This window comes from Thamnophis sirtalis, unplaced genomic scaffold (assembly GCF_051295495.1).
Source record: "Thamnophis sirtalis isolate CommonGarterSnake01/CBP01778 unplaced genomic scaffold, rThaSir2_p1.2 scaffold_7, whole genome shotgun sequence".
NCBI lineage: Eukaryota > Metazoa > Chordata > Lepidosauria > Squamata > Natricidae > Thamnophis > Thamnophis sirtalis.
The window spans coordinates 6841607-6860895 of record NW_028261387.1 but is presented as its reverse complement, the minus strand read 5'-3'; the positions used below and the strand labels follow the sequence as shown (position 1 = coordinate 6860895).

Sequence of the window (19289 nt, the reverse complement as noted above, 5' to 3'; positions counted from 1 at the left end):
CTTTAAATGCAATCCACCCTTCTTTTTGAGGATCCGTCATGGTATTGACAAACTCTTGATCAACTATAAGCCTTGTAATGTCTGGTCCGACGAACACACCTTCCTTCAATTTTGCCTCCGACAGGCATGGAAACTTGGTGACCAAGTACTTGAAGCATTCTCCATCTCTTGGAAGTGATTTTACGAATTGCTTCATCAATCCCAATTTTATGTGGAGAGGTGGTAGAACTTTATGGGAAGGTACCAAAGTTTCTCGGAGGACATTTTTTTCACCAACTTTAGCACCCTCGGCTGCCAACTCTTCTTGATCCAGTGATTTTGTCGGTCTCGACTGTCCCATAGACACAGAAAACAAGGGTGTTTGGTATACACAGCTTGTTGCCCGAGCAGCATGCACAAGACCTTCAAGTCCCCACACACTTGCCAACCATGGTCTTCATATTTAAGTTTACGAAGAACCAATTCCAAGTTCTCATAGATTTCCTTCAAGTGTACGGAATGACCTACAGGTATGGAAGGGTAAAAACCGTTGTGGAGTAAAACTGCTTTGAGACTTCTTTTTGAAGAATCTATAAAAAGACGCCATTGCTCTGAATCATATTGGATTTTAAATTGACCCATCAGACCTTCAACATCGATGCAATAAACCAACTTGTCTTCCTGGGCGAAGTAAGGAACGAACTCCTTTTTACGATGTCTGAACCATAAAGATAACACTCCTGACAACAATAAATTTCTGCTTTTCAGCCTTGATCCGAGTAACTCAGTGGCATCTTTGGGAAGATTCAAACTTCTTACCAAATCTTTCATCTCCTCCTGAGAAAACAATTTTGGTCTTGTATCATTTTCAAAGTCAGAACTTGATTCGTCATCTGGTTAAGATATGACTTCACCTTCATCGGAGCTAGGTATCTCTTCCAAGGTAGCAGGGGGCTTGGGTACTGGTATATCTGTGCCATGGGGAATGGGACAAATTGCTGAGTGAAGATTGGGGTGTGAAATGGAATGCTTCCATTTGGAATTAAACCTCGCATCGCATTGCATGAACAAAAGTAACAGTCATCACTATGGTTATTTTGCTCTCGCCATACCATAGGAATCCCGTAACGGAAATATTTTTTCTTACCCTTGAACCCGTTTCGGAGGTCCTCAATACACCGTTTGCACACTTTATGAGGCGCCCAAACTTTATCTTGATCTCCAATTTTTAGTCCAAAGTGTGCAAAGTATACTTTTTTCACAAGGTCTGTAATATTCTGCTGTTGCTTCAACACTGTATATTCACCACAGATGAAACAGAAACTGTCTGGCGGATTAATACACTTTCGTGGAGCCATAACATAACGGTTGAAGAATGATGAGCTAACATGAATTGTGATGAAAAAGTGTGAACAGCCTAGAACCAAGAACCTGATGATGATTCGTGCACAAGTGTGGCATGCAGGAGAGAGCAGCTCTGTTTCTGTACACGAGATGTCACAGTGCTGGCCACACCCCCTGCACTGACCGGAGATGCTGCTATCTGTCCTGTGTCTCCCTCCCACTGGATTCTTCAGGAAAGATTAACCCCTTCTACCATTAAAAGCACAGACTTAAAACTTGCTTAGCTTATGTATATATTGCTGACCATCAGATTTACAGTGCTATGGTTTTTTTTTTACATAATTCGGACAAACCCTTTAAAGGTTTTTTGGCATCTTATATCTTAAATGCACTTATGTGAATTAATTAATAGTAATTTGGGCTTTAAATTTGGTTAAAAACCCATAATATAAAAAAATACCAAAATTTTTTAAAAAAATGATAAATTTGAAGACAATTTTGCATGTTGTGGCAAATCATGACGTCGAGAAGCTTTTTCAATATTTTATGTTTTTTCAGCACACCAAAATACATGGAAATTAGATGAAAATAATCAAACAGCTTTTTAGTCGCGGACCTGTGATTCCTCTGTGATGTGTGTGTATAGGGGGAGGGGGAATTCATTACATTTCTGGTTATCTACACTCAGTATTAGATTCCTACATATATGAAAGAATTTTTCTCAGAGTAAATGATCTAATGTTAGTTCATTTGTTATGGAAAAATAAATGCTGATTGGCAATTACTTCTCCCTTAGAACAAACTCCATTTGCAGAATATGTCAGTATAAATTAGTAAGAACACTTCCTGAACTGCACTCGTAATAGTAATCCATAAAATGACTGAACAAACACATCCTTCAAGAAATAACAGTAAATTACCCCCTAGAGTGAAGAACACTGCATTTAAATATTATTTAGATGTGTATTATACACTAAAATGAAGAGAGAGTTGTGTTTTATGTGTGTGTGAATGATTAAAATGCAGACTCTTTTAAAAATGAAAATATGTTTCCCAGAAACTAACATTTTAAGATATCCTATTACAATCAATAATATGAAAAATTAAAGCGCTTGCTGATATCCAAGGTGTCATAAAATGGGTTTAATATTCATTATACAAGAATCAGAATATACTTAGAAATATATACACTGATTATGAACCAGAGTCAGTTCATGGGCTGTCAAGGCTAGACTCAAATTAACATGGAGGTCAATATACATGCAGTCCTCCACTTACGACTATAAACGAGCCCACAATTTATGTTGCTAAACGAGACAACTGTTAAGTGAGTTTTACCTCATTTTACAACCTTTGTTGCCAGTTGTTAAGTGAATCACTGCAGTTGTTAAGTTAGTACAGTTATTAAGTGAATTTGGCTTCCCCATTGACTTTGCTTTTCAGAAGGTTGCAAAAGATGTTCACGCAATTCCCCGGATACTGCAACCGTCATAAATATGAACCAGTTGTCAGGCATCCCAACTGTGATCACCTGACCATGGGGATGCTGCAACGGTTGTGTGGTAGTTATAAGTCACTTTTTTCTGTGATGTTGTAACTTCGGGTTCCACCACAAAACCGCGGACGACAAAATCGCGCTCGACGAAAGCGCGCATTTGACGTCATCACAGCGCGACGAAAACATCGCGCTGTGATCGAAAAATGTAAAAATAAAGCGAAAACCTTACCCTAACCCCCCCAAACCTAACCCTAACCCTTAACCTAACCCTAAACCTAACCGTTAACGTAACGCTAAACCTAACGCTAACCCTTAACCTAACGCTAAACGTAACCCTAACGCTCTAAACTTAACCCTAACCCTTAACCTAACCCTAACCCTAACCCTTACCTTTATGTGAATCAGCTTGCTTTAATTTTAATTTTATTTCAATTTTTAATTTTTTCCGTCGCGCTGTGATGACGTCAAATGCGCGCTTTCGGCGAGCGCGATTTTGTCCTCCGCGGTTTTGACGGGTCATGGTAACTTCGAACAGTCACTAAATGAACTGTTGTTAAGTCGAGGACTACCTGTAATTCTGAACTTGTGCCTAATCACTTTACAATAACAAATATTTGAGGAGAGGCACCTGGTAGAAAAACATCTTTCTGACTAGACCACAACTTGGGAAGTTCATAGTGAAATATTGGATCCACCGTTCATGTATGGGGCAGAGCAGAAAAATATTGGTGTTCAATCATAAAGGACTGGTCTCTACTAAAATGCAAAATTAGCCTGCAGAGAAACTATATTAGGATGACATTTTTTTATTAGTAGCAATTAAAAAAAAGCAAAGATCTTGGAACAGATCCAACAGCCTCGCTTAGACTTTCTAGAGAATGGGCCAAGGGGAAATACGTCATCACAGCCGAGGTGGCGCAGTGGTTAGGGTGCAGTACTGCAGGCCACTTCAGCTGACTGTTATCTGCAGTTCAGCGGTTCTAATCTCACCACCTCAAGGTCGACTCAGCCTTCCATCCTTCCGAGGTGGGTGAAATGAGGACCCAGACTGGGGGGGGGGGGCGATATGCTGACTCTGTAAACCGCTTAGAGAGGGCTGAAAGCCCTATGAAGCGCTATATAAGTCTAATTGCTATCAGATATGTCATGCAGAGCTTCTTGGAAGAAGGTTGGAATGAAAGAATTATAAAATAAATACCTGCCTTTCCTCGTAATTATTTATCATAAACACCTGATTTAAGTATGGGTAGCTGTCAGAACGACTTTTTAAAATCCCTCAGAAAAGCTAGACATCCTTTGTCTAGTTTTTCTGAAAACTCAGCAAACAAGAAAGTAATTGGCCTTTTAAAAAAACCCCAACCAATTATCTCACTTCTCTTTCCTTACCAACAATTTCTAGTTCCCAATGCTATATTAATATTAATGCCAATATTAAGTACACTCAGGAAACAATGAGAACATGCACTCAGCATCTTCTTGGTAACGCCATCAGAGTCAGCTATTTCTAATGTTAACATTCATCGTGGAGCTAAGCAAAACTTTTGCACAACATGAAATTTAAGCGACATGGTTGTTGATAAGCACCACTGCCCGGAAGAAAACTCACGATGGTGGAAGGTACTACGAAAGCCACATAGAAGCACACCATAGCGCCATCATGCACCTACACAATCTCATAAAACTTACCCCTCTTTTGAGGTTTTTGAAAGAAGGTATTCTGGGCCTCCCTGTCTTTATTTCATTCATGCAATAATGCATTTGTTCAATGGAGAATGTGGGATACTGGGAACCGTTAGAAGTACTGGACGTGTATAAACTATTAGGGGTAAGGGGTGGGGACTGTGGCTGGTATAGAAAGAAAGGAAGAGATAAGGCAAACATTCAAAGTGATGACAATTCTGTCTTCTCCTTTCAGTACAGAAACAAATGATGGGTTGGATCCAGAGGAACAGAATTCTGCAAATTGAATGCTCCCACAACTGGATAGAAGGAAAGATTTTAACCAAAGACCTCTACTTCTTAAACCTGTAATAACTATCCTTTCACAAATAAAGATTGGGTTCCACCACAAAACCGCGGTGGACTAAAGCGCGCTCGATGAAAGCGCGTACGTGACGTCATCACAGCGCGACGAAAACATCACGCTGTGAGCGGTACATTTAAAATTAAAGTGAAAACCTTACCCTAACCCCCCCAAACCTAACCCTAAACCTAACCCTAAACCTAACCCTTAACCTAACCCTAACCCTAACCCTTACTCTTAACCTAACGCTAAACCTAACGCTAACCCTTAACCTAACCCTAACGCGTAACGTAACCCTAAACCTAACCCTTGACCTAACCCTAACCCTAACCCTTACCTTTATGTGAATCGGCTTGCTTTAATTTAATTTTAATTTTAATTTATTTTTAATTTTTTTCATCGCGCTGCTGATGACGTCACGTACGCGCTTTCGTCGGGCGCGCTTTAGTGGACCGCGGTTTTGACGGGTCACGAAAGATTGGAGGGCTTTAAAAATAGCATGAAAGGTGGAACTGGAGGTGGGGAGAGGGAACAGTTGAAAGCAATCTTCTTTCACATTACATAGCCTCCATTGCACAATTCATTCACTTTAGGGAATGGAAAAAAATATATATCTTCCATTTCAGCACACTGGATCTGGATCCAAGCCCGTATCATTGTATATTTTCATCATTATAATTATCAGCATCAAAATGTATCATCATAACACTTGTATCATAACAAAAATAACTGAAAATATTTCAGGCATCGCAAAGCATCACAAAATGACGAAGACATCAAGTTGAGGTTACAAGCATTTCAAAATCACAGTGAAATCTACCCGTTTGGGCCAACTCAAAAATACGCCAATAAATTTCAGTCCTAAAAGGAAATGCTACATACAATAGGAATTTTGTCTATATATGTAGTGCAGTGTTTCTCAACCTTGGCAACTTGAAGATGTCTGGACTTCAACTCCCAGAATTCCCCAGCGAGCATTCGCTGGGTGGGGAATTCTGGGAGTTGGAGTCCAGACATCTTCAAGTTGCCAAGGTTGAGAAACATTGATGTAGTGTATTACATTTGCTTCTTGCTATGAAAAAAATGAAGGTAAAGCCTTATTTTATCCCAAATTTTGATGCCCATTTTAATGATACATGAAACCAGTGGCTTAAACTACTAATAGAAATACACCATGTAGTTAGAAATTACAATTACATGCTTTCATCTAAAGCAGGCGTGTCCAACCTTTTAGCTTGCCTCGACTGCAATGAGTGAAGAGGAATTGTCTTGGGCGCCATATAAATATATAATAGAGTTAATTTATATAAATGCACATAATGATGTTAAAATTATACAATATTGTAGGCTGCATTATTATTAGCTGCCCAGGACCGAAGGCAGCTCACGGGTGGGGCATACCTGGTGTAAAGTAAATTTTTTCTGCATAAATTTCCCATACAATCTACCACAGTTCAAGAAGAAAAATAAAACATTGTTATGCTCATTGCTTGTCCCAATGGCAACAATATCCACAGTTATAGGGTCAACAGACTTAATATTGCTAGTTTTTCATATTTCAAAAGCAATTAACCCTAACTTCCATTTGAACCTATAGGTCAGCTGCTTCTCGACACTATTCACTTTTTCCCCAAGTTTGATCTTATAAACATGAAGCCATCCATCCTCAACAAAGCTTCCCCAGGATAAACAAGGCTTAAATAAACTATATTCCTAATTGTACTATATTTATCATGTAAATTGAACATGGCACGACATAACCGTGAACGTCAAAAGCGCACCGACAAAACCGCGGCGCTAAAACCGCGATGTCAAAAGCGCACCGACAACAGCGCGCCGACAGAAGTGCGATTTAAGTTAAGGTAAGGTTTAGGGTTAGGTTTAGGGTTAGGGTTATGTTACAGCGCACTTCTGTCGGCGCGCTTCAGCGCTCATTCGTCTCCGCGGTTTTGGCGGCGCGGTTTTGTCACCGCGCTTTAGTCACACGCGCTTTTCTCGTACGCGCATTTGTGGTGGAACCATATTGAAAACCTTAAACCGATTTTGCTTATTAATCTCTCTTCAGTCCACCAGAACACTTCGATTTCAACAAGTACAATTCCTCATGGATAGCAAAATATTGCGCGCTCTAACAGTTTAGCAACAACTACAGAGGCTGCCGTAACTGTTCAGATTAGCTATAGGAATTTCTGGCCAAGTCACTGTGTGGTATACACAATAATTTTAAAATTACAGGGCAATTTCAGTTATCTATAATCCTAATCAGTCACAGTATATGCTTTTGGATTGCTGGAACTCAACTGCTGGAATTCCATAGTTGAATTATATAGGGATGGGAGTTCATAATAGCTCTTATACTCTGGAACATGCTAGAACAGTGTTTCTCAACCTTGGCTACTTGAAGATGTCTGGACTTCAACTCCCAGAATTCCCCAGCCAGCAAATGCTGGCTGGGGAATTCTGGGAGTTGAAGTCCAGACATCTTCAAGTAGCCAAGGTTGAGAAATACTGTGCTAGAAAATGAACAGTTTTTCCCCTAAAATCACAGTCAACAAGAATCAATCTGATTACTCTGTTGAAAAAGGCAACATTTAATCACTGAATTATAATCTTGAATGTGCATAGGATATGTTTTGATTTTTTTTTTTTACCTTTGGTTTCTTTCCAAAGAGCCAGAGTTTTCCCTTAGCCTTGCCCACAGTGGTTTTTGCATCGATTTTCATTCCTTCCTGTTTTGGGGTACTGATCGTTCCATCAGAAACAGTTCTATAAATGTGTTGACTATAATCTTCAAATGGGAAATCTCCAGGAGGTTCAAAGCCAGACTTAAAGGAGTCTATTACAATTTGAGAATCCTTTAATGGGAGAAACAAGACACAGTTAATTGGCTTAAATATCACATTTAACTAATATTGCACTTAACGGCTACCAATCAATTTTTTTTTTTTTACCAGGTTCGCCTGGGTACATCAGTCGCGCCCCTTTCTGGATCGGGATGCTCTGTGCACAGTCACTCATGCCCTCGTCTTTTCCCGCCTGGACTACTGTAACGCTCTCTACATGGGGCTGCCCTTGAAGAGCACCCGGAAGCTTCAACTGGTCCAGAATGCGGCTGCGCGGGTTGTCATGGGGGCACCCAGGTACTCCCATGTTACACCCCTTTTAGGTGGCCTGCACTGGTTGCCAGTTGTCTTCCGGGTGCGATTCAAGGTACTAATTATGACCTTTAAAGCGCTCCATGGCTTAGGCCCAGGATACCTGCGAGACCACCTACTGCCACCGGTAGCCGCCCACCGTCCAGTGCGATCCCACAGAGTTGGCCTCCTCAGGGTGCCGTCGGCCAGACAGTGTCGGCTAGCCACCCCCAGGGGAAGAGCCTTCTCTGTGGGAGCGCCTTCCCTCTGGAATGAGCTGCCCCCGGAGCTTCGTATAATCCCCGACCTCCTGTCCTTCCGATGCGCCCTAAAAAGTTGGCTTTTCCAGCAAGCCAGCCTGGCCTGAACAAAACAAATCAAATTATTGATTACTGTTAATTTTAATTTGAATTCTTTTTTAGAAAAAATGTGTCACTGTCAATTTTAATTAGGTTTGGGATATCCTATTTAATTTCTTTTTAACTTCTGTATTATGTGTTTCTTTTAATGTTGTACGCCGCTCTGAGTCCTTGGGAGAAGGGCGGCATATAAATCAAATAAATGTAAACCTAAACCAATCAGCCCTTCAAGATCCTCGAGATCAGGAAACCAAAATCATGAACACTTTTATTGTTAAGGTTACAGCAACAGAATCTTGCAAATCTGAAATCCCCCCATTAACTTTATGTTCCAGAGAACTAGTAAGGATCAATTCTGAGATGATTCCTCAAAACACATTTCTGGTTTGGATTCAGATTTTATTTAACTGACCACTGTCTAAGTTGCAGCTCTTCCTCCTGCATCTCAAGATTATTCCTTCTGTCCATTATATTACCAGCAATTAATGTAAATTAGTTTACATCCTTATTTTTCAGGGTCTCTGTTTTGAAGGGTAAGCATTTATTGTAGAGAAAACAAAATGCAGATATCCTATCTTTCCTTTTCTTTTATCATTATATTGGAACTGTTAACATAGAATTTATCCAAGAAATGCATTGATTCCCAAGATACAGACAGTTTCATTTTCATCAAGTACTGAACACAAGAAATTCCATTTGGAATATAATGGATGTAGGAAGAGGCAGGAAGCAGTTTCTTAGCATCTTATCACCATTTGAAGCCATCTCTAACAAACACAGAATGCAGAATCAGGGATGCCAAATACTGCAACTCCTGTCTTAATAGGTTTCCTTGCATTTCTTGAAATCAGCCTATTCTAATTTTGACATAGTGAATACACACATTAATGCAGTGTTTCTCATCCTTGGCAACTTGAAGATGTCTGGACTTCAACTCCCAGAATTCCCCAGCCAGCGAATGTTGAAGTCCAGACATCTTCAAGTTGCCAAGGTTGAGAAACACTGCATTAATCATTCAGGCTCAATTGCTAGCAACATTCTTAAGGAAATTATAGTTGTACACTTAAAATCAAGTTCTACAAGATTAAAAATTATGCATTGATTGGCACCCAGGTTTAATATTCTCCTTTTTGGGATAAGTTAAAATATTAAGGCTGGTTTTCTTTTTCAAACAGGCAATATTAAATAGCCACAGTGCTTAGAGACATAAAAATGAAATGCTATATATGAAACATGCTAACTGGCTGCAATACAATGAGTTCCACTTTCTGCCACTTCTTACATCAACAAAAATGTTGGGAAGAGAGAGAGAGGAGAGTTATTAATTTCATGGAAAAAAACATATAGGACTGACTATATTTTGCTTTAGGGGACCTAAGCTGCGTTGAGTAAGCTTGACCAGCATAGCAATAGCAATAGCAGTTAGACTTATATACCGCTTCATAGGGCTTTCAGCCCTCTCTAAGCGGTTTACAGAGTCAGCATATTGCCCCCAACAATCCGGGTCCTCATTTTACCCACCTCGGAAGGATGGAAGGCTGAGTCAACCTTGAGCCACTGAGATTAGAACCGCCAAACTGCAGATAGCAGTCAGCTGAAGTGGCCTGCAGTACTGCACCCTAACCACTGCGCCACCTCGGCTCATAGGCTCTAGTCTAGTTACGGTAGAATGTGATTGTAATCTGCAAGACTAGATTTACTTCCATAGCAATGTGCTTAATACTAGCATTGAATTATGTAGAACAAATTTAACTTACTCTGCGATCATCGACTGACTTGGCTGCAGCGATCATTCCTTCTAAACATTTTGAGACTATTGGAATAACTTTCCGCTCAGAATCTGCAAATCCTTTATAACATTCACTAAGTTTGATGGTTCGTCGCTCATCCATTTCTTGAAGGTGCTAAGTAATAAAGGAGAGTCTGAACATCTTTATAGTAACATTCCAAAATAGAGTGGAACATTGTCCTCCCTATAATTATCATTTGTACAATTTGTGGTGTTATAATGAAACGTTAATGAACTAAATATACTAAATAATAATAAATGTATTATTAGTGGATCATTATTTAACCCAACTTTGCTCATTTCTACAAATGATGTTCACAGCTAATGCCTTCTGAAATCAATTAGAATTGGCAAGTATTAACTACAGCCATCTATAATTTAAGTTTTGATTTGTATCCCACATGCAACCGAAGACTGTGGTAATAAAAACAATAAAGAATAACTTACAGACTAAAACTTTTATTACAAAATAAACTCTGCTACTGTAAACGTTTATGCCATAGTAAACAAGTTAGTTTGCTGGTTTCCAAAACATTTCAAATCTCACAAATAACACTAAGGTGGATGGGCATTCTTCACTTTTAGAATTATATCCTATATTTAAAACTAAATAGTAATTGCAATAGTAATTACATTTAAGTCAACAGAATCTAGAAAAATAAATAGTAAATTGTAGAAATTTACCTTCACACTCTTCAGTGACCAAATTCATTTAGATGAAAACATACTGGCAGTCTGTTGGAGGGGTTACTCGGAATCCTGACACTTACCTTATATATTTGAGGAATGACAATATAGAAATGCTTGTGCTGTTCACCATTGAAATTTTGGAGCTGTGCAGCATATTCATTTTTATTTTCATCAGCCATGTGTGTACGTAGGTTTAGTTGCTGCTTTGCCTAAAAAACGGGGACAGATCAGTAACGGCTTTAAATTATTTTTAAAAGAAACTCTTACTTAAGAGCACGCTCATTATCTTTAATTCCCAGTGTTGGTCTTTCTGTCCAACATATCCTCTCATTAACATTTGTAAATTATAGAAACTGTTTCTCAACTATGAAGTCAACCCCTATTTAAAAAAAGCTTTTGATTTTAACTGATAGTCAGTTGTTTTAAATTATGCCATTGTTTTGGTGTTACTTTCAACAAATGCACTTACAAAGGAAACTAAACAGCAATAGCAATAGCAGTTAAGACTTATATACCACTTCATAGGGCTTTCAGCCCTCTCTAAGCGGTTTACAGAGTCAGCATATCGCCCCCAACAACAATCCGGGTCCTCATTTTACCCACCTCGGAAGGATGGAAGGCTGAGTTCAACCCTGAGCCGGTAAGATTTGAACAGTCAGCTGAAGTAGCCTGCAGTGCTGCATTTAACCACTGCGCCACCTGCACTACCTTGCAGTAAGCCAAAATGTCATCAAAATGATAAATATAAATATATTGTGATGTTTTAACACAGGTTTTGCTCATTATGTGCTTACATGCAATATTGTAATGCAAGTACGAAAAGAGCAAAGTTAAGTGTTAATAATGAATTGTTTATTAACTGCTCCGCTCTGTCCATCTGCAGGAGCTTATGCTAACTTACCAAGGAAACATCCTGGCACAAATCTACTAGTTTGAAGAGAAAATGGTCAGAAAAATATTAATTTTGTATCTCTCTGTGGATAAATGACAAAAAAAAAGGGAAAACTCTCAACCAACAGAAGCAGAAAAGCATGTTCCTACAACAGAAGCTAACTCCCGTTGTAAACTATTTTGTAAGGCAAAATAGTTGTCTTTGAGAAGACTTTAATAAGAATAAATGTTATTAAAAATCATGTACTGTAAGTCTAATGAGAAACACTGTACATCAATGTATAAAACGAACATTACAGGCATGTCACACAAGAGGTAACAAACTATACAAGACTATATGAGCAAATAAGACACTGCATATAGTTTCTTAACATTATTTTTCATTTAGTATTTTGAAGCCTTTATCTTGAGTGTTATCCATAATGTTTTTATATTTAAAATAAAATTAAATATTAAAAAAATAGTTAAGTAAGGAAGTTTAAGGGATATGATTAAGCAATGGGCTGCTGTGAAAATCCGAAACAGCAAGCTGGTTTAGATAAATATTCAAAAGACTAATTATGGCTTTCAATCTTCATTTGAAATATTGGCCCAAGTCACATTTTACTGCTTTGGATTTATAAACACAAGAAAGCTCAAGAGTGGCTCAAGCACAGGCCTATAAAAGTTGCATTTTAAAATGTTTTGTCCGTGACATTTCACAGAAGGTCCAGTCATACGTGTGGAAACTTCTCTTTCGAGGTGGCGCAGTGGTTAGGGTGCAGTACTGCAGGCCACTTCAGCTGACTGTTATCTGCAGTTCGGCTGTTCAAATCTCACCAGCTCAGGGTTGACTCAGCCTTCCATCCTTCCGAGGTGGGTGAAATGAGGACCCAGACTGTGGGGGGCGATATGCTGACTCTGCAAACCGCTTAGAGAGGGCTGAAAGCCCTATGGAGCGGTATATAAGTCTAACTGCTATTGCTAAATGGCTGTTTCAAGCATTCACATATCATGAAATTTTGCAATCAGGACATTTCAGAACCATAATTTTCAAACCATAATTTGAAAAACAAAATCAAAATATGCGATGGGTGAAACTTAGCCAATTCAACAGAGTTTGATATCCACATTAGTTGGCCCAAATACTATGATCTTTCAATAAATACTGTTAACATTTTCAAATATAGCCATATGAACTATTATTTTCCAATAACAATATCTTACTTTTTCAACATCTGCTTTAGTGGCATTGGTATCATTGTCCAGTCTCTCATAACACTGCTGTGCCTTTTCTGCTTCTTTGCACTCTCTTTCGAATTTCTTTTTGCTCTACAATGCAACGACGTAATTACAAATCAATACAACATCGCAATGGTTGCGCTACTGTCACAATTACAATTCAAACCCATGCTCTTTTGATGAAAATGGAACATAGTCTGCACACATTATTCTCTTTTAACCAGTGAGCATTTCATTTTGTAATTGTTTAATTCTTATATTTTAAAACTTCCCACATCCTCTACCATCTCAATCATGCATTTTCTAATGCTAGGAATAAAAGAACTTTAAAATTAGCAAGGCTAACTATTAGTTATCACATTTCTCCATTATTTTAGGAAGCACTAATTCATTTGCTAGCTATTGATTCCCCTAAGATGCAAATATTAGGTTAGGAACAATAATTTAACCCTGAATAATCAACCTTTTCTGTGTGAACAGCATTATCGCTGATCCCATATTACACGAGGTTAACAAGAGTAATGTATCTACACACACACACAAACACACACACACACATATACCAGGGGTGGGTTTCAGGCGGTTCGCGGCGGTCCCCACGAACCGGTTGGTCGGCGAACCCGGAAGTAAGTAACTTCCGGGAACGCCGAAGGGTCCACCCGCCCGCGTTTCTTACCCGGTTTGATGAGTTCTGCGCTTCCACGCATGCGCAGGACGCATACAGTGCCTGTGCGATCCTCCAGGAGCAGCTGGAGCATCGCACAGACGCTAGTACGCATGCATGCACTGCGCGCGTGCACGAGGACGCCGCCAGCCCCATTCCAACCGAACCGGTTGGAACGGGGCGAGAAACCCACCCCTGACACACACACACCACTAATTAAGAATACATGAACTAATCTGAACAGCTTAGTAGTATTTTCGTTCTTGAAAGCTCATATGTAGCATAGAAATGTCCTGCATCTGAAATACATGTATGTACAGTATATCATCAGTGGTAGAGATTATTAATAAGAATTTTTATGGAGCAGTTTGTCTAGTAGAGAACAGCTCTGTATAAATATTAGGCTTCCCATTATCATTACTTGTCTCCTTCATAATACATTCTTTTAGAAAGACATGGGTGGAGCCCAGTAAAAGTGATTTGATAGAATAAAAATGAAATTTGGACTGTGTAATTTGGGATTATGAAGATGCAGGACACAGAAACTGACAATTTATATATTAATTTTTTAAGACTTTAATAATAATTGTAAATTTCGCATTTCTTGCAAAACCACTCTGAAACTATCCCACCAAATTCAATTACTCTTATTTATGGAGAGTGAACATATAGGACTGCAGCCTTAGTTACACTTAAGCTAGTATTTTTTTTTTGCCTGAAATAGTTCTTTATTTAACATTATGTAATCCCATTAACTACCCTTTAATTTTACTACTGTAGTATTCAATACTTTGAGTCTAATTCATAAAAAATAATCTTCAGGGTAACTCAAAAGTGTATCAATTAACAGGGAAGATAGGATTCTCAAGATTTAAATAAAACTCAGCCTCTGGTTTACCAAAACAAATTCCTGCTTAAGAACCCAAAGGCTAGGCAGCATTTCAATACATTTTGAGACAGCTGAAATATAGTCCCCAAATCTATCAAAGTCACATTTCTGCAGATATTAGTGACTGAGGAATTAACACTGTAATGATCTAACAAACATAAATATCCATTTTGGCTATTGAACAATGAAAGCATTGTGATGGCTCAGTGATAACTATGTTCATTCATTATGTCTCCACTTTGGCATCAGTCATCCATACAACTATGCAACCTTAAGGAAGCCAGAAAAGGAATAAAATAAAACTCACATTATCCATCTGCTTCCAACACATGTCAAGATACTGTTGTGCTTTTCGGCCCTCTTGAAGGTGCTGGAACATAATAAACAAGATGCTTTATAAATCCCATCTTGCTTTTAAAACTGTTCAGCTTAATCTCACAAAATGATATGTATAACAATCAAAAGGCAAAACAGAATGCCAAACAAGAATGTAAATCACAACAGAAGCACCATCATTGTAGCATTGCAAACATCCATTCATCCATTGTTTTCTTTCTTTCAAAGATGTAAAAATGGTATCTTTAGCATTTAAGATAACATTTTTAACTTAAGTTATCTTCAATAATTTAAGAGATGCAATGGAAGGAACTACAATTCATGTAATGATGTGGATTATATAACTACATGGATTCCTTGAGCACTAATATCAACGTTTTACTGCTACATTCTCTACCGGAGGGGGTTATAACAGCATCATTGTAAATATAGCAGCATCAGTGTATTTTGAAAAATGTAATATTCCTAAAAGACATCAAATATATTAAGTACTAAACAACTCATAGATCTAGAAAAAAAAAACTTGCTGAGGACTTAGAAAACAATTAAAGCTGTGACCAGAAGCTTGTTTTAAGAAATCAGCTCCACTGAGCAGGGAGGAGGGAGGGAGAGAGAGAGAATACAAGTATTTTAATAAATACTCATCAGAAATCAGAAAACAACACTTTATTAAAATGGACTATATTTTATAATCTTATAAACAGATATATTTTTGCTGGTTTTTACAATACAATAAAGCAGGACTACATGAAGATCTATATTCAAAGTGTTGTCTTTGTCCAGTTTTCCCCTTCCCTTGTCTATTGTGAGCCGCCCGGAGTCCTTCGGGAGTGGGCGGCATACAAGACAAATAAATACAAATACAAATACAAATATATATATACGAGCTGGCCAAGCAGAAGAGATGATCTAATTATTATGTTTTTGCTGTTTTTGGATAAAATAATTAAATTGCCCTGACATTCACAGATAGTTCAGCAAAACGGTGACTTGGATCTCCCATCCCCATCCTTTACCAGTTTCCTTTCTGTTTTGAGTTCGTGGGAATATCTCATCAGTTCTCCATATACCCGATGTCCCAATTCTTCTGCTACTACTTCACGCTGTCCTGCGTAGTCATTTAACTCATTAAGAATATTATAAAAGGCTATACATGAGGTAAACCTGGCGGAATACAGGGAAATAAACAAAAAAGATATTTTAGTTATCAATTATTATCAATTTCATTATGTAACAGCTTTTCTTCAACAAAACAAAAAGTAACTGAGCTCATCAAAATCTAGCGTGGCGTGAAGATCTAAAAAAAAACGACGCTCAAAGAAAGAAACGAAACAGAAAGTCCAAAACCATTTCTCCTTAGAGAAACTTGTAAGATCAGCAGGAATTTGAGAATAGAACAGAACAGAACAGAGAAGAGTGGCATGGCATGGTGTTCTGCTACTATTCATGCTGTCCTGGGTAGTCTTTTAACTCATTAAGAATATTACAAAAGGCTATACCTTGTTAATGCCTGGAAGTGTCTTGTATAATATTAAACACACGTCAAAAAATTCTTAGGGCGATGAGGAATTCATGGACTTCTTTCACAGGAGCCCTTAATGGAGAGCTGCCACAGATAATTCACCCACATTTTATAGAGTACTTACAAGCTATCATTCATTTGTCATAATCTTTTCCATAGTGTTGCTTTTGGCACTACTGTTTTGAGGACAGTAGAATAATATAAATTAGGGTTTCCCAGACCGTGAGTTATACTTCCCTTGGGGAGGTGCAGATAGTCCAGTGGACGTGTGAAGAACCTTTTAGCTTTATTGTTAAAATAAATTCACCTTTCTCAAAGTTTATTTTGTAAAATTCATTAAGAATATTACAAAAGGCTATACCTTGTTAATGCCTGGAAGCGTCTTGTATAATATTAAACACATGTCAAAAAATTCTTAGGGTGATGAGGAATTCTTTCACAGGAGCCCTTAATGGAGAGCTGCCACAGATAATTCACCCACATTTTATAGAGTACTTACAAGGTATCATTCATTTGTCATAATCTTTTATCTAGCGTTGCTTTTGGCACCACTGTTTTGAGGATAGTAGAATAATATAACTCAGGGTTTCCCAGACTGTGAGTTATACTTCCCTTGGGGAGGTGCAGATAGTCCAGTGGACGTGTGAAGAACCTTTTAGCTTTATTGTTAAAATAAATTCACCTTTCCCAAAGTTTATTTATTTTGCTTTCATTGGGAATAGAACAGAACAGAACAGAGAAGAGTGACATGGCATGGTGTTCTGCTACTACTTCACACTATCCTGCGTAGTCATTTAACTCATTAAGAATATTATAAAAGGCTATACATGAGGTAAACCTGGCGGAATACAGGGAAATAAACAAAAAAGATATTTTAGTATTAATTATTATCAATTTCATTATGTAACAGCTTTTCTTCAACAAAACAAAAAGTAACTGAGCTCATCAAAATCTAGCGTTGTGTGAAGATCTAAAAAAAACGAAGCTCAAAGAAAGACGCGAAACAGAAAGTCCAAAACCATTTCTCCTTAGAGAAACTTGTAAGATCAGCGGGAATTTGTGCAGGGAGAAAATAAAAAATACCGCCCAAAGGTCCTACAAGAACAGAAGCATTTACTAGGATGTGAAATGAAAAGTCTGATTTTAGGAATAAATTTAAAATTACGAGGGAAACTAAGCTTGATGCAGAAACGAGTCGCTTCATCTGGAAAATGGGACATATCATATTCATATGTTTCCTTTGAATGAACGTGTTTGCTCCATAGTAAAGGTTTGGACACTTAGATAAAAGGTAAAGGTTCCCCCTTGCACATATGTGCTAATCGTTCCCGACTATAGTGGGCGGTGCTCATCTCTGTTTCAAAGCTGAAGAGCCAGAGCTGTCTGAAGATGTCTCCATGGTCATGTGGCCAGCATAATAAAATGCCGAAGGCGCACGGAACGCTGTTACCTTCCCACCAAAGGTGGTTCCTATTTTTCTACTTGCATTTTTACGTGCTTCTGAACTGCTAGGTTGGCAGAAGCTGGGACAAGTAATGGGAGCTCACTCCGTTATGCGGCACTAGGGATTCGAACTGCCGACCTTTCTGATTGATAAGGTCAGTGTCTTAGCCACTGAGCCACCGCATCCTTTTTGGACACTTGGGTTAGGTCAAATATGTTACATTATTCTGATATTAATGTTGGGAGGTTTAGAACTGAATGGAGGAAAAGAATGGAGAAAAATGTAAGGAAAGGAAGAAGAAAGACAATGCTTCTTAAAAATATACCTCCTATTTGTTGGGATTGTCAATGAATGCCAGTGGGTGGTTGTGTTTTTGAATGCAAATGATATCAGATAAAAGCACGTTTAAATAATTTCAGTTAAATGAGAATGGCGGTGTATTTATAGTAAAATACATGAAGATTTTTGATGTAAAATGTACTATTCAATGGGAAGGAAATATATGTAATAATTATGATATAAACGCACGAAAACTGCTTGTAAGAAATCGAAACGCTTTCGACAGGATGTAATGAAGGATGATTCTTTTTTTGTGTTTTTGTTTATTTCAAACAATAAAAAAATATTTCAAATATATATATATATATATATATATATATATATATATATATATATATATATATATATATATATATATATATATATATATATATATATATATATATACCTCATAAACTTATGCTGCTTTTTTCAAGTCATCAGGTCTTGAACACAACACAATTTGGAGATCACATTAATCCAGATATCTTTACTTTATTGTAAAATAATGCTTTTTAAATATATAATTGCATCCTATGAAAAATGTACTTGGCTTAAACATTTAAATCCCAACAACTCTGATAATGGGATTAGACCAAGATCCATATATATTTCATATTCATGCTACCTGGGTTCTTCGTCTTTGGATGAACGTTTAGGACAGTATTTCTTCACCAGACTTCTGTTAAGAGAAAGAGAGAGATGGATTTTTTAAAAAGGGCAAGGTGAACTTAATAATCCATCTCAGTCAGAAAAATATGACTACTAGTTAAGATTAATTACATACATTATTTATGCAGTGTAAACTACATTGCTTAAAATAAAGAAATTATATAAAAAGAAGTAGAAATTATTATACGGTTGAGTAATTGCAGGCAGTCCTCACTTAGTAACCTCTCATTCAATGACAGTGCAAAGTTACAAAGTTGTGGCCAACACACATCTCCAAGATCACATGAACATCGTTTGGGCACTTGGCAAATGGCTCACAATTACAAAAGTTGGAGGGTCCCAGGCAGCGGTGGGTTTCAAAAATTGTTCGAACCTACTCTGTGGGTGTGGCCTCTTTTTTGGGAGTGGCTTGCCACCCATGTGACTGGATGGGAGTGGCTTGCCGCCCATGTGACCGGATATGAAGATGCTGACGACACTTGTCAGAACCACCTTAAATTACCTCACACACAGCAC

At 38.0% G+C, this 19289-nt stretch overlaps 1 protein-coding gene across 4 annotated transcripts in view; it reads right to left on the bottom strand.

Moving 5' to 3' along the window:
- Positions 1-19289, bottom strand: part of FNBP1L (formin binding protein 1 like) — an 82096-nt gene that overhangs the window by 25427 nt on the left and 37380 nt on the right. For 3 of the 4 annotated variants that reach the window (XM_087719259.1, XM_087719261.1, XM_087719260.1), the window contains exons 3-9: positions 18730-18783; positions 15834-15981; positions 14789-14851; positions 12914-13018; positions 10897-11025; positions 10095-10241; positions 7496-7699 (exon numbers count right to left, since the gene is read on the bottom strand). In XM_087719259.1, coding sequence (XP_087575385.1) covers positions 7496-7699; positions 10095-10241; positions 10897-11025; positions 12914-13018; positions 14789-14851; positions 15834-15981; positions 18730-18783 — 850 coding nt within the window. Of the gene's footprint in view, positions 1-4507; positions 4667-7495; positions 7700-10094; positions 10242-10896; positions 11026-12913; positions 13019-14788; positions 14852-15833; positions 15982-18729; positions 18784-19289 lie in introns of all 4 variants that reach the window. The other variant, XM_087719262.1, reaches the window with a different exon arrangement.